General features: G+C 43.7%; 1 protein-coding gene across 2 annotated transcripts in view; it reads left to right on the top strand.

The window, feature by feature from the left end:
• LOC140066978 (unconventional myosin-If-like) overlaps positions 1–15,764 on the top strand; it is a 255,331-nt gene that overhangs the window by 176,142 nt on the left and 63,425 nt on the right. For both annotated transcript variants that reach the window (XM_072113886.1, XM_072113887.1), the window contains 4 exons: positions 1,186–1,331; positions 1,877–2,023; positions 3,995–4,143; positions 6,645–6,719. In XM_072113886.1, coding sequence (XP_071969987.1) covers positions 1,186–1,331; positions 1,877–2,023; positions 3,995–4,143; positions 6,645–6,719 — 517 coding nt within the window. The remainder of the gene's footprint in view (positions 1–1,185; positions 1,332–1,876; positions 2,024–3,994; positions 4,144–6,644; positions 6,720–15,764) is intronic.

Here is a 15,764-nt window from a genome sequence, read left to right as displayed (position 1 = left end):
TGGTTGTACCTTTAGTCACTGTTGCCTTTCTATCAGCTCGAACCAGTCTGCCCATTCTCCTCTGACCTCTGGCATCAACAAGGCATTTCCGCCCACAGAACTGCCGCTCACTGGATGTTTTTTCTTTTTCGGACCATTCTCTGTAAACCCTAGAGATGGTTGTGCGTGAAAATCCCGGTAGATCAGCAGTTTCTGAAATACTCAGACCAGCCCTTCTGGCACCAACAACCATGCCACGTTCAGAGGCACTCAAATCACCTTTCTTCCCCATACTGATGCTCGGTTTGAACTGCAGGAGATTGTCTTGACCATGTCTACATGCCTAAATGCACTGAGTTTGTGCCATGTGATTGGCTGATTAGAAATTAAGTGTTAACGAGCAGTTGGACAGGTGTACCTAATAAAGTGGCCGGTGAGTGCACATAAAAATGTAAAATTTTCATTGCACGTTTCATTGCAGTCAATTGGTAAGATCAAGAAAGTTCTTTTTTTGCTGATTAATGTACACTCTGCACCCCATCTTGACAAAAAAGAATGTAGATATTTTTTAAACAAGAAAATAATTTGTCTTAAGTGTTCAGACCCTTTGCTGTGACACTCATATCTAACGCACATGCTGTCCATTTCCTTCTGATCCTCCTTGAAATGGTTCTACTTCTTCAATGGGGTCCAGCTGTGTTTAAACTGATTGGACATGATTGGGAAAGGCATAAACCTGTCTTACCATACTTGACTCACCCAGCCAGAGCCCTGACCTAAACCCAACGTTCACCATCCAACCTGAGGGAACTGGAGATGATCTGCAAGGAAAACTGGCAGAGGGTCCCTAAGCCTTGGTGTGAAAAACTTGTTGCATCATTCTCAAGAAGACTCATGGATGTACTAGATCAGAAGGTGCTTCACTCAATACTGAGCAAAGGGTCTGAATACTTATGACCATATTATATTTGTTGTTTTTTTTTAATTAGCAAAAATATATTACATTTTTTTTTCTGTCGAGAAGCAGAGTGTACATTAATAAGCAAAAAAAAAACTTTTTGATCTTACCAATTGGCAGTGAAACAGTGTGAAAACTTTAAAGGGGTAGGAATAATTTCCATACCCACTGTATATTAATTATACATAAAGTAGTCTTAAAAGTACCTTACCTCCAGAAGTAATAGATAATGATATCTCTACTACCAGTTAATCAAAAGAGATCTTATCATCACTCCTAAATACATCTACTTGATTGGGCGCGAGAAAGTGAAAAAAGGACCAGAGAAAGGCAAAATAAAGGAGGTGCTGAAGAAAAAGCTCGAAATTCCTTCTGTGAAGAGTATTTCTCTGAGGTATGCAAGACATTCTTTAAGAAAGGGAAGCGGACACCATAAAAATGTGTTACTGATAGGAAACATGTTATAGAGTGGAGAAAGATGAGTCTGATATTTTGTGGGAATTGATTCAGAATATCTTCTTTTATGCATTCATATTTATGCTATTCATTGATAAATCAGTAGTTCATATAGATCATCTCAGTTACTGAGATTACATTACTATGTATCGTTGGGCATACAGAGATAGTTGCCAATCAGTAATAGGATCACCCAATTGATTGCCTAGCATATAAAAAGCAGAGGAGAAATGTATAGAATATTGAAGTTATATGGAATTGTTTTTCACAAAATGATGTAATAAAACTATGTAACGTGCCTGCAGATTACACAGTACAATCATGTGGTTGCCTGACACCTCAATAATAGGAAATCAACAACAATGGATATTTATTTCTAAAACATAGTGTTTATATATATATATATATTTTTTTTTTTTTCATATATCATATTTTTATATAAGTGTTCCATTTAAATTTAAATTTTTATTTTTTTGTAACCAGCACTCGCCAGGATGACTTCTTCATCTTACATGAAACAGATCATGACACTCTTCTAGAATCAGTGTTCAAAACAGAATTTATTAGTCTTTTGTGCAAAAGATATGAGGAGATGACCAAGAATAAACTAGGCCTGAACTTCGCAGACACGTAAGAAAAAGCCATTTGTCACAGTGTATCTAAAATGCATGTAAGTGTGCTTGTCACACTAGTATAATGCAGTTAATGTAAAAACAGGTTGAATAAGGACATAGGTCCAAAAAGTCCAACCTATCATTCTATAGAGTATGTGTTAATGTACACTATGCACTGTATCCTGAAAAACAGAAATGTAGATATTAATGCTAATTTATTAAACATGAAGAACTGAAATATCACGTGGTCATAAATATTAAGGCCCTTTGCTTAGTATTGACTAGAAGCACCTTTTGAGCTAGAACAGCCATGAGTCTTCTTGGGAATGATGCATCAAGTTTTTCACAACTGGAATTAGGGATTATCTGCCATTCTTCATTGCAGATCCTCTCCAGTTGCCTTAGGTTAGATGATGAACATTGTTGGACATCCATTTTCAAGTTTCCCCAGAGATGCTTAAATCGGTTTAGGGAAATATGCAAATACATTTTCCAAGGTGTTAAATGGAAAACAATGCCACCATTTGAAATGCAGCCCCCTTCAATGTAGCAAAAGTAGGCATTGTTTTCCATTTAACACCTTGGGAAATGTATTTGCATACTTCCCAGAATTCCCTAGTGGAGCATCTGTGACTCTAAGTCTCCACATGCCTAGGACCCAGCCTTAATTGGCAAACTGTCCATAAGGAGAACTCCTACCTTCTGACCCAAATTGAGTTTAGGGTTAGTCTATAATGGTCACAGAGTTGTTCTAAAGTCACTGCTTTGTTATTTTAGGTTTGTGCTTAGGGTCATTGTTTTGGACCGTCTGAGGTCCAGAGCACTTTGGAAGAGGTTTTCATCCAGGGTCTATCTTTACTTGGCCACATTAATCTTTCCTTCAATTGCAACCAGTCATCCAGTCCCTGCAGCTGAACCCCCCCCCCCCCCAATGTATTTGGCGAGTGATGAGCAGGGCCTGGTTTTCTCCACACATACTGCTTAGAATTAACACCTAAAAGTTCAATCTTCATCACATCAGACCAGAGAATCTTTTTTCTCATAGTCTGGGAGTCCTTCATGTGTTTTTGCAAACTGCTTTTTATGTCTTGCACTGAGGAGAGCCTTCCGTCAGCATACATAAAGCCCTGACTGGTGGAGGGCTGCAGTGATAGTTGACTTTGTGGAACTTTCTCCCTTCTGCATCTCTTGAGCTCAGCCACCGTGATCTTAAGGTTCTTCTTTATCTCTCTTAACAAGGCTCCTCTCCCACAATTGCCTAGTTTGACTGGTGGGCCAGGTCAAGGAAGAGTTGTGGCTGTTCCAAACTTCTTCCATTTAAGGATTAAGGTGGCCACTCTTAGGCACCTTGAGTGCTGCAGAAAATCTTTTGTAACACTGGCCAGATCTGTGCTTTGCTACAATTCTGTCCTTGGGCAGTTTCTTAGACCTCATGATTCTCATGTGCTCTGACATCCACTGTGATGTCTCATATAGACAGGTGTGTGCCTTTCCTAATAAAGTGCAGTCAGTTTAATTAAACAGCTGGACTCCAATGAAGGAGTAGAACCATCTCTAGGAGGATCATTACGAAAGAGACAACTTTTGAGTTAAATATGTCACAAGTGTGTCACAGCATGATCATGTGATATTTCAGTCAATCTTGTTTTATAAATTAGCAAAAATATCTACATTTCAATTTTTGCACCCCATCTTGACAGAAAGAGTGTTCATTAATGATAATGACAAAAAAGAAGAACTTTTTTTTACACTTACCAATTGGCTGCAATGAAACAAAGAGTGAAAAATTTAAACGGGTCCGAATACTTTCTGTACCCACTGTATGTAGCTTGATGCGACCTTCCATCCTATATATACAGTATGCGGAATGTATCCATGAAATGAGATGTTATTGTTGCCTTAAAGGATTGACGCTGTGTTTTTTTTACCATAAGTAGGAGTAATTTGTGACTGCACTCTAAAGATCTAATTTATGCATTCTCTCTAGACTACAGCTTAGAGTAAAGAAGGAAGGCTGGGGAGGAGGAGGAACTCGAACCATTACATTCTTGAGAGGACAAGGAGACATTGCACAACTTAAACCTGGAGGAAAAACCCTCACAATTAGTGTTGGGGAAGGACTACCCAAAACTTCCAGTAAGTATCTGTACTGAAAAGAACTGGTATAAGTTGATAAAAAAGAATTTTGTAAAAGTAAAACTAATAATTTTTGTATTGATCTAAATTGCATGATAAACAGAGGAAGAAAAAGGCTTCACTCAACACAATCACCTGAAAGGGGGTTTCTCATCTGGGCACTCACATTTAACCCCTTACCGACATGTGACGTAATAGTACGTCACATGTCGGGTCCCGATGCATGGAGAGGACTGAGCCCTCTCCATAGCCGGTAAGTCTTTGCTGCATATTGCAGCAAAGGCTTACAGGTAATACCCGCGATCGGTGCTGGCACCGATCGCGGGTGTTTTCCTGCAGGTCCCCGCCGGCAAAGGCGCCGCCATCTTTCTGAGGATCGCCGCTCTCCATGACGTCATCGGGGAGCGGCGATCCGTCGCCATGGTAGCTTTGGGTCTCACGAAGACCCGAAGCTACTTCGGGTTAACCCATTCATTACAATGTGCTATCAGCACATTGTAATGTATGAGTAGTAAAATCCACATATACTGCCATACTGTAGTATGGCAGTATATGATAGGATCGTACAGACACCCTAGGGTTAAAGTACCCTAGGGAGTCTGAAAAATAGTAAAAAGAAAAAAAAAAAAGAAAAAAAAATTATAATAAAAAAACCTAAAAATTCAAATCACCCCCCTTTCCCTAGAACTGATATAAATATAAATAAACAGTAAAAATCATAAACACATTAGGTATTGCCCGATCTATCAAAATACAATAACGGTTTTTCACTGCGTTTAACCCCGCAACGGAAAATCGCGCCCAAAGTCGAAAACTTTTTTTCCATTAAAAAAAAAATTAAAAATTCTATAAAAAGTGATCAAAAGGTCGTACAGTCCTAAAAATGATAACATTATAAACATCATCAAAATCCACAAAAAATGGCACCACCCACAGCTCCATACACCAAAGTATGAAAAATTTATTAGCGCCAGAAGATGGCAAAATCCCCCCAAAAAATTTTGAACAGGAGGTTTTAATTTTTTTAAATGTATGAAAACATTATAAAACCTATATAAATTTGGTATCCCCGTAATCGTACCGACCCAAAGAATAAAGTAGACATGTCATTTGGGGCGCACAGTTAAAACCGTAAAATCCAATCCCACAAGAATACGTCACAAATGCGTTTTTTTACCAATTTCACTGCATTTGGAATTTTTTTCTTGCTTCCCAGTACACGGCACGGAATATTAAATACCACCATTTTGAAGTGTAATTTGTTACACAGAAAATAAGCCATCACACAGCTCTGTACATGGAAAAATAAGAAAGTTACAGAATTTTGAATGTGGGGAGTGAAAAATGAAAACGCAAAAACGAAAAAAGGGCTGCGGCGGGAAGGGGTTAATTTGTCTACCATATAGATAAAACATCCAATTGAAGACACTTAATAAAAAATGGACCTAATTTCCCATAACTGCAGTCCTATTGTCCCTTAGACACGATATGGCTACCGCTGCTGGAGTCATTGGGGCAGATTTACTTACCCGGTCCATTCGCGATCCAGCAGCGCGTTCTCTGCGCTGGATTCAAGTCCGGCCAGGATTCATTAAGGCAGTTCCTCCGACGTCCACCAGGTGGCGCTGCTGCGTTGAAGTTCCCCGGAACGCACTGGAATAAACCGAGCCGGGCTGAGTGAAGGTAAGTGCAAGCTCCACTACACATTTTTTTAAAAAAATGTGGCGGCTTTTCCGAATCCGTCGGGTTTTCGTTCGGCCATGCCCCCCCGATTTCCATCACGTGCATGCCAGCGCCGATGCGCCACAATCCGATCGCGTGCGCCAAAATCCCGGGGCAATTCAGGGGAAATCGGCGCAAATCGGAAATATTCGGGTAACACATCGGGAAAACGCGAATCGGGCCCTTAGTAAATGACTCCCATTGTGTAAAGAAGCAAATTGTTTTTCCAAAATAAACGGCTGGGAGTTGCTGTATGTCCCACAACTGTCCTGTGATGATGAATGCTGAATCCAGGTGGTCGAACACCTCAATAGTGCATGTGTGGCACTACTGGTAGGATGAATATTTCATTTCTAAGGTACAACATGACTACATTTATGGGAAGTTACCTTTTTTAATAAAAACTTACTGGAAAAATGTTTGTATATGGCAGATGAACTAAATTTAATTTGAATACCCAGGTGAGCACACTCCATTAAGTCACATTAAGCGAGTTAAAAATACTCATTATCCCAAGACTGCCATTAATGTAAAAAAAAAAAAACAGGAAAAACAACTGCTGCTCTCTCTTTTAAGAAAAAATCAAGCATAGGATGTCTAAAATGTGAAATGAGCTGAGATTGGTGCTTATACTCTTAGAATCAGGGTTAACGTACATGAATTCAGTTGTTAGATTACATTTCTAGAAGTTGAGAATGGAAGATCCACCTACAAATACAGAACACTTTGGGTGGGAGACCAAAATGTTTTCTTATTAACAAAAATGATTTTATTTCTAGAACCTGCAAGAAAGGAAATGCCAAAAAACCGTGGACACAGGCCACCCCCAAATCGTCCAGCTCCTTCCCCTCCAGGTAATTTCTTTATGCATGCATTAAAACTTTAAGCTTTAAGTTTTCATCTTTAGGATCTGTTATCAATGTTAGATACCCCTGCCATCAGTTTCTACAGCTGCCATATGTCCACAGTTGCAATGTATTCAAAAGAATGGATGATAAGCTGCAATAACAAGGGTATTATTAGGGAAAGTTTTCATTCTTCAAAAGAGGGAAAAATAGCTGAATATTCTCATGTTAACTAGCGGCATCTTAGTAGAAACATATAAAGACAGTCTGGAATAGCCGCGATCGTGCTCTCAGGCTCGACACTTGTGGAGAGAGTGAGAGCGCACTGCGGTTATAACACAGCCGGGGCACGGCAGGCATTGCCTCGGGTACTGTGTCTGATAAGACATTCTTGTTATAACAGAGCTGAGATACAGCAAGCATTGCCTCGTGTACTGTGTCTGATAAAGCTCTAAGATATATCTATAACTGCACAGCAGTGACACAGGTGTGTGTGTATACCGTCCCCCAAACTTGGTATTGAGAATACATCTACCATTACATTTGTCATACATAGAGCTGACAAATCAGTGCTCAATGACAGTGATGGCAAACTACAAACTACAGCCAAAACCCAAATTTTTTTTGCAAAGTGCCAATGCGCCAATGTAAGCAGTAACTTATTACTCCCTGCTGTGCCACAGGTTTAAATTGTATAGGCACCTGAGGACACCAGTATGATAGAAAGAAGGAGAAGTAGTTTGGATTATCATTGTAGTTTCCTTTTAGGGTCCTGAACTGCCTGGGACTGCAAGAGAAGTTGCCTGGGGTCATGGCCTGGGTGCCCATATAGTGGGCTCTGAGTGCCCCCACTGGCACCCGTGCCATAGGTTCGCCACCACTGCTCTATGAGATACACGGGCTGCAGCTAACAGTATCTGCTTAGGCTCTAGGCCAGTGATGGCTAACCTATGGCACTGGTGCCAGAGGTGGCACTCAGAGCCCTTTCTGTGGGCACCTAGGCCATCACCAGAGAGGAGTCCAGGTATCTTCCTGCAGTCCCAGACAGCCCAGGACTTGCTGTGCACAGATCTATTTTAAAGTGACAGCTGTACCTGGGACTATTTTCTGCTTTATTGGTGTCCTGAGGTGCTGGTATCAATGAAAACTGTGACAGAGAAGGGAGTATAAATCACAAATTAAATTTCTATGCTGGCACTTTGCGATAAATAAGTGGGTCTTTGTTGTAGTTTGGGCACTCGGCCTCTAAAAGGTTTGCCATCACTGCTCTAGGCTCTGGACAAACAAGTGTTTATAAACAATGGGCAAATAAATTACAGTGATATGCAACATTGTTTCACTCAAAGCTTATTATATAACACAGGGCTCACTGTGCAGACACAGACACAGACAAACTAACAGATTGGTGATACACGGGCTGCAGCTAACAGTATCTTCTTAGGCTCTACGGCTCTGGACAAACAAGTGTTTATAAATAATGGGCAAATAAATTACAGTGATATGCAACATTGTTTCACTCAAAGCTTACTATATAACACAGGGCTCACTGTGCAGACACAGACACAGACAAACTAACTAACAGAGTGTGTTAGAGACCCTAGGCAGAAATATACATATCATGAGACATGAAACTAATATAAGGCTTTAATAAAACAAAATTAGAAGCTTACCCTCTAATGAATCCCTCAATTTAAGGGAATCCATGCAGATCAAATCATAGGGGTCTCTTTTCTGCATGGTAGGGGACACTACCCCTAGAGTTTCCCTATTTTGTTTAGATTTTATTCTTATATCCATGACACAGACTTTAATCTTACTTAATAAAAGTTATATTTTACTGCCACTTCTACCCTCTCTCTCCCTGTTTCCTTATAATCAAAATTGCAATAACAAGGCATGGCCATTACACATTTTACAAAGCCATCTGCTTTCAATTCCATTGGCCAATCTCAACAGGGTTAAAGGACACCTGTCATCAGGTCTGTGTCACTTGTCCTGTCACTACTACCTGTTGGAGCAGCTTACAAGGATCCCATCCCAGCCTTTATCTAGTTATTTCATACATTATTCATTGTAAAATCATCTATTCTTTATCATGTAAATGAGGCTGGTCACATGGTCAGGGGCAGTGATGTCCCCCCTGTTCCCCCTCCCCTCTCCTCCCCCTGCTCATGTCTGTGTGTAATGTATAGTAAAGCATGGCTAGAGTGTGTGCTGCATCTGCTGACATGCTGCCTCCTCCTAATATACAGGTGAGAGACACAGACATCAGCTACACATGAATCTGACATGTTCTGCTGTAACATGGCTGCCTGGAGCTGCTGTATCTCTCCTATACACACACACAGCGTCGGACTGGCCCAGCGGAGTACCGGAGAAACCTCCGGTGGGCCCCGAGTCCCGACACTGAAACAAAGTCTTTGATCAGGCGCTGGCGGACACTGTTTCCGCCAGCACCAGGTCACAGCGTACTGCCGATGCGCACTGCCGGCATCTGTGAGCGCGCAAGGCAGTCTGCAGGTCGCGGTGTACTGCCGCGCGCGGTCATCCTCAGCGACGGCATCAGTGTGTACGTGCTGTCGGCATAAGCGTCCACGTCATCAGTATGCGCGCCGCTGTTGTCAATGTGTGCGACAGCGCATCAGTGTGCTCCCAGCCGGCATCGTTCTGCGCGATGCACAACTGCTGAAAGCGCGTAGGTGGCAGACTGGACTAACCTAGAGGGACAGTCAGCAGCCTTTGATGAGGAGGTAGGTGTAAGGAGCCCTGTAATATAAGCTGCGGGGGGGCCGGGTTCCTGTATTGGATGCTGTGGAGGGAGGGGAGCCCTGTATTGGATGCTGTGGGGGGAGGAGGGCCCTGTATTGGATGCTGTGGGGGGAGGAGGGCCCTGTATTGGATGCTGTGGGGGGAGGAGGGCCCTGTATTGGATGCTGTGGGGGGAGGAGGGCCCTGTATTGGATGCTGTGGGGGGAGGAGGGCCCTGTATTGGATGCTGTGGGGGAGGGGGCCCTGTATTGGATGCTGTGGGGGAGGGGGCCCTGTATTGGATGCTGTAGGAGGAGGGGGGCCCTGTATTGGATGCTGTGGGGGGAGGGGGGCCCTGTATTGGATGCTGTGGGGGAGGGGCCCTGTATTGGATGCTGTGGGGGTAGGGAGGCCCTTTATTGGATGCTGTGGGGGTAGGGAGGCCCTTTATTGGATGCTGTGGGGGTAGGGGGGCCCTGTATTGGATGCTGTGGGGATAGGGGGGCCCTGTATTGGATGCTGTGGGGGTAGGGGGGCCCTGTATTGTATGCTGTGGGGGTAGGGAGGCCCTGTATTGTATGCTGTGGGGGTAGGGAGGCCCTGTATTGGATGCTGTGGGGGTAGGGGGGCCCTGTATTGGATTCTGTGGGGATAGGGGGGCCCTGTATTGGATGCTGTGGGGGTAGGGGGGCCCTGTATTGTATGCTGTGGGGGTAGGGAGGCCCTGTATTGTATGCTGTGGGGGTAGGGAGGCCCTGTATTGGATGCTGTGGGGGTAGGGGGGCCCTGTATTGGATGCTGTGGGGATAGGGGGGCCCTGTATTGGATGCTGTGGGGGTAGGGGGGCCCTGTATTGTATGCTGTGGGGGTAGGGAGGCCCTGTATTGGATGCTGTGGGCTACAGGCACAGTACACAGCCATACAAGGAGCTACAGCCGCAGTACACAGCCATACATGGAGCTACAGCCGCATTACACAGCCATACATGGAGCTACAGCCGCAGTACACAGCCATACATGAAGCTACAGCCTCAGTACACAGCCATACATGGAGCTACAGCCGCAGTACACAGCCATACATGGAGCTACAGCCGCAGTACACAGCCATACATGGAGCTACAGCCGCAGTACACAGCCATACATGGAGCTACAGCCGCAGTACACAGCCATACATGGAGCTACAGCCACATTACACAGCCATACATGGAGCTACAGCCGCAGTACACAGCCATACATGGAGCTACATCCGCAGTACACAGCCATACATGGAGCTACAGCCGCAGTACACAGCCATACATGAAGCTACAGCCTCAGTACACAGCCATACATGGAGCTACAGCCGCAGTACACAGCCATACATGGAGCTACAGCCGCAGTACACAGCCATACATGGAGCTACAGCCGCAGTACACAGCCATACAGCCGCAGTACACAGCCATACACAGAGCTACAGCCACTGTACACAGCCATACATGGAGCTACAGATGCAGTACACAGCCATACAGCCGCAGTACACAGCCATACATGGAGCTACAGCCACAGTGCACAGCCATACATGGAGCAACAGCAGCAGTACACAGCCATACATGGAGCTACAGGAGCAGTACACAGCCATACATGGAGCGACAGCCACAGTACACAGCCATACATGGAGCGACAGCCGCAGTACACAGCCGTACATGGAGCTACAGGAGCAGTACACAGCCATACATGGAGCTACAGCCGCAGTACACAGCCATACATGGAGCTACAGCCGCAGTACACAGCCATACATGGAGCTACAGGAGCAGTACACAGCCATGCATGGAGCTACAGCCGCAGTACACAGCCATGCATGGAGCTACAGCCGCAGTACACAGCCATACATGGAGCTACAGCCGCAGTACACAGCCATACATGGAGCTATAGCCGCAGTACACAGCCATACAGCCGCAGTACACAGCCATACACAGAGCTACAGCCACAGTACACAGCCATACATGGAGCTACAGATGCAGTACACAGCCATACAGCCGCAGTACACAGCCATACATGGAGCTACAGCCACAGTGCACAGCCATACATGGAGCTACAGCAGCAGTACACAGCCATACATGGAGCTACAGGAGCAGTACACAGCCATACATGGAGCGACAGCCACAGTACACAGCCATACATGGAGCGACAACCGCAGTACACAGCCGTACATGGAGCTACAGGAGCAGTACACAGCCATACATGGAGCTACAGGAGCAGTACACAGCCATACATGAAAATATATTTAGTTTAGGGGGGTTATTTTGCATGACGGGTTCTCTTTAAGTTTGGAGTATAGAAACTGCTGCAGCTTGGTGCTGGAGGAACAGTAGATGGCACTGTACTGTTTGTTTATGTGTAGATCAAGTATATGTGTTGAAATTTATGTTCTCTCTCTGTTCTCCATCTCGATGATGATGGCGTCACTGATAAAGGCTGCTGCTTGTTCCTTAAAAAAATAACCCAGTTTGATCTTCTACAATGTCTGTAAGCTCAGGCACTGACAGGAACAGAACAACATGCCAGAGTGGAGAAGAGTGCGTAGGTTAGGGTTCCTCCCGCCTCACCTCTGCATAGTAATCTGAGCAGCCGCGCCACAAATCCGGCCAAATATAGGACAATTTGTATCATACCCAGAGTGCATGGGGCCTAAGAGACATAGTCCATACAAAAAGAAAGAAGGATGTCTAGCAGCTCAGAGCTGAAACTGACTGTAGTTAACCCCTAGGCGCACCTGGACGTTATAGTACGTCCCCGGGGCTAGATGCTTAGCGCACGGGGACGTTCTATAACGTCCTGCTTCTGGCACCGGCTCACGAACGGAGCCGGTACCAGAAGCAGCGGCTGTCAGCTGTCTAGTACAGCTGACAGCCTGCGCTAACATCCGCGATTGGAGCCGGCTCCGATCGCGGGTGTTAACCCCTTACACGCCGCGGTCAAACATGACTGCGGCGTGTAAGTGTGTTTGAGCTGTGGATCGGATCCCCCGTGCCGCTTACCGGGGGATCCGATCCACTTCTGGGCAGCATCGAGGACTGGCATGTGCCCCGGAGCTGCCCGGTCTCCATGGCAGCCAGACCCCTTCCGGGTCTGGCTGTAAACTGTCTGAGCATGCGCAAGCTTGCTCAGACAGTTTACACTGCTCTACAATAAAATAGTATTGTAGAGCAGTGTATTGAACTTAAACCAGTGATCAGAGCATCACTGGTTTAAGTTCAAGTATGTATAATTAAAAAAAAGTCAAAAACACTAAAGTTAACACATTAGAATAAATAAAAAATAAATACATAAAAATATAAGCCCCTAAAATGTCACTTTCCCATAAAAAAACTTAATAAAGTATAAAAAACATAAAAACACAAAAAAACCCCGCATATTTGGTATTGCCGCGTCCGTAACAATCTGCATAATAAAACAGAATTGTTACTGGACCCGCACGGTAAACGCCGGAGGAAAAAAACGCAAAAAACATTCAGAAAAAAAGATAATTTTTAATTAATACCCTATAAAAAATGCTCTAAAAAGTGATTTAAAAAATGTTATGCACTCCAAAATAAGCCCACTAAAAAGAACAACTGTTCTCGCAAAAAATAAGCCCCTAACAAGATTTATCTGCCAAAAAATAAAAAAGTTATGCATATAAAAAGATGGTGATGCTAAAATGAATTAGATTTTCTCCAAATTAGTTTTTATTCAGTACAATTGAATAAAATACACAAAACCCCCACATATTTGGTATCCCTGCGTCCGTAACAATCTGCATAATAAAACAGAATCGTTATTAGATCCGCAAAGTTAACCCCGTAAAAAACAAAACAAAAAAAAGCTCCAGAAAAAAGATAATTTTCAATTAATACCCTATAAAAATGCTCTAAAAAGGGATTTAAAAAATGTTATGCACTCTAAAATAAGACCACTAAAAAGAACAATCCTTCTCGCAAAAAATAAGCCCTTAAACAGATTTGTGAGGCGAAAAATAAAAAAGTTATGCATATGAAAGACGGTGATGCTAAAAGTAACAAAATTTTTGCCAAATTACTTTTTATGCACTAAAAATGGGGAAAAAATAAAAAATCTATATAAATGAGGTCTTTTTGTAATCGTGGCGACCCATAGAATAAAAATAATATACTATTTTTATGGTATGGTAAACAGCCAAAAAAAAAACCCCATAAAAATCTTCCTGAAAAGTGATGATTTTCATTTCCTCCACCAACAAAGAGTTAATAAAATCTCACCAATTAGCCTATAGATTCCCCCAAATTACGTACCAGAAAAGTGCATCTCGTGGCAAAAGAAATAAGCCCCTATAGGTCCACATTAAAAAAAGAAAAAAATTATAGCCTGTACAATGTGACATGGCAAATCTGATCTGGATGGCGCCTCCTTCCCTTCTATGCCCGGCCGTGCGCCCATACAGCAGGTTACCACCACATGTAGAGTATCCGTGTACTCGGGAGAAATTGGGTAACAAACTTTGTGGAGCCTTTATTCATTTAATCCATTGTAAATGTTTAATTTTCCACCCAAAATGAGTGTATTGTGAAAAAATATTACAATTTGCAGACTGCACCTCCATTTTGTTTTAACCCCTATAAAACACGTAAAGCGTTAACAAACTTCTTAAAAGTGGTTTTTCATACGTTGAGGGGTGTAGTTTCCATAATGGGGTAATTTATGAGTCTCACTATTATTTAGGCCTCTCAGTGTCAATTAGAAGTTGAGCAGATCCATCTAAATACAGGTTTTGGTGATTTTACAAAAAATTTGAAAAATGATACCTAAATTCTGAGCCTCATAACATTCTAGTAAAATATGTGGAATCTTAAAAAACCATGCCAACATAAAGCAGACATTTGGGAAATGTAAGTTATGAATTTATTTGGGAGCTATGACTATCTGCATCAAAAGTAGAGAATTTAGAACGTTGAAAATAAAGAATTTTTCCAAATTTTTGCCAAATTTAGTTTTTTTTCATAACTAAACACAAAAGATATCATCCAAATTTTTAAACTAATTTGAAGTACAATGTGTCACGAGAAAACAATCTCAAAATCCCCTGGATATCTCATAGCGTTCCAAAACTATAACCACTTATAGTGACACAGGTCAGATTTGAAGAATGGGGCCGCGTCCTTAAGGCCAAAATAGGCTGTGTCCCCTAGGGGTTAAGCTAAACAATGACAACTACCAGACAGGCAACAGCCACTATATGCTTACTAACAGAAGATGACCAGCTAATCCCCATCAGACGTGAGAGCACTGCAAAAGCTGCAAGAAAGATCCAGTCTGAACAGTAAGTTATTTCAATCCAAACAACTGTAAACAATAAACAGAAGGACATGCAGGAGTATATAAATTAATTTCTGCTGGTAGTCACACAACCAGGGGCGCACCACCCAGGAGGTGACTTGAGACAGTGGCCTTGGTAAGTGACCCCTGCTGGATGATGAGGGCGGGGGGGGGGGGGTAGCATTATGGGGCAGTGCCGCTCCATCAGTAAAACAACAACTGGTCCAAGACTGGGCCGTGGAGCATCCAAACCTCTATACTTAGCTCTGGCTTCTTCTCCCTGAGGTGCTGTCTTCTCTTCCTGGCAACACCCTGCCTATGCGCACACACTATGGACACGCAGTGTCACAGAGCCTGACGTCATAGTGTGTGCGCGCCTTTAGGTTCTGGAGGAGGAACAGCACCTGGACGAGGTGCTGGAGAACCTCAAAAAGGTTCCGGACGGAACCGAAGGCAAGCCGCCCGACCGGACAGGTAACTAAGGAGGTATCGTCCCAACCTAACCCTCTTTTTCTTCCCCCATGATGGCTAACCTAACAGTTTTTTCCATCAATGTTAGAAGCATTAGAGATAAGTTTCGTTGTCAGACTGCACTAACATACCTTGCCTCCCAGTCGTGCGATGTTTACATGTTACAGGAATGCGGTATCCCCTCCTCTAGGTCCTATGACCATCTGGCCAGGGGCTGGAGTCACGGTCCTTCCTACTGGTCCTGTGGGGGCGATTGCAGGTCTGCTGGTACCGCCATCCTTCTCAGGGGGAGCGCTTTCACTTCTGGTTGTGGACGGCTCCTGGGCGGGTGAGCCTGTGCGGCTCATCAGCGTGTACGCTTCCCCTGACAGGGGTGAGCGACTGGAACTTTTCCAGAACCTCAGGCCGCAACTCGCCACCACTAGGGCCGGCAATTTCAACTGCGTCATAGAAGAAGAGTGGAGCAAGCTGGACGCCACGTCCAAACTGCTGATAGAGGTAGTGACGGAAGCATCCCTGAGGGACGCCG

Source organism: Engystomops pustulosus, chromosome 1 (genome assembly GCF_040894005.1).
Source record: "Engystomops pustulosus chromosome 1, aEngPut4.maternal, whole genome shotgun sequence".
In the NCBI taxonomy this organism is placed as follows: Eukaryota; Metazoa; Chordata; class Amphibia; order Anura; family Leptodactylidae; genus Engystomops; species Engystomops pustulosus.
Note: the sequence above shows the minus strand (reverse complement) of the source record. Positions and strands in the feature narration are given on the sequence as shown.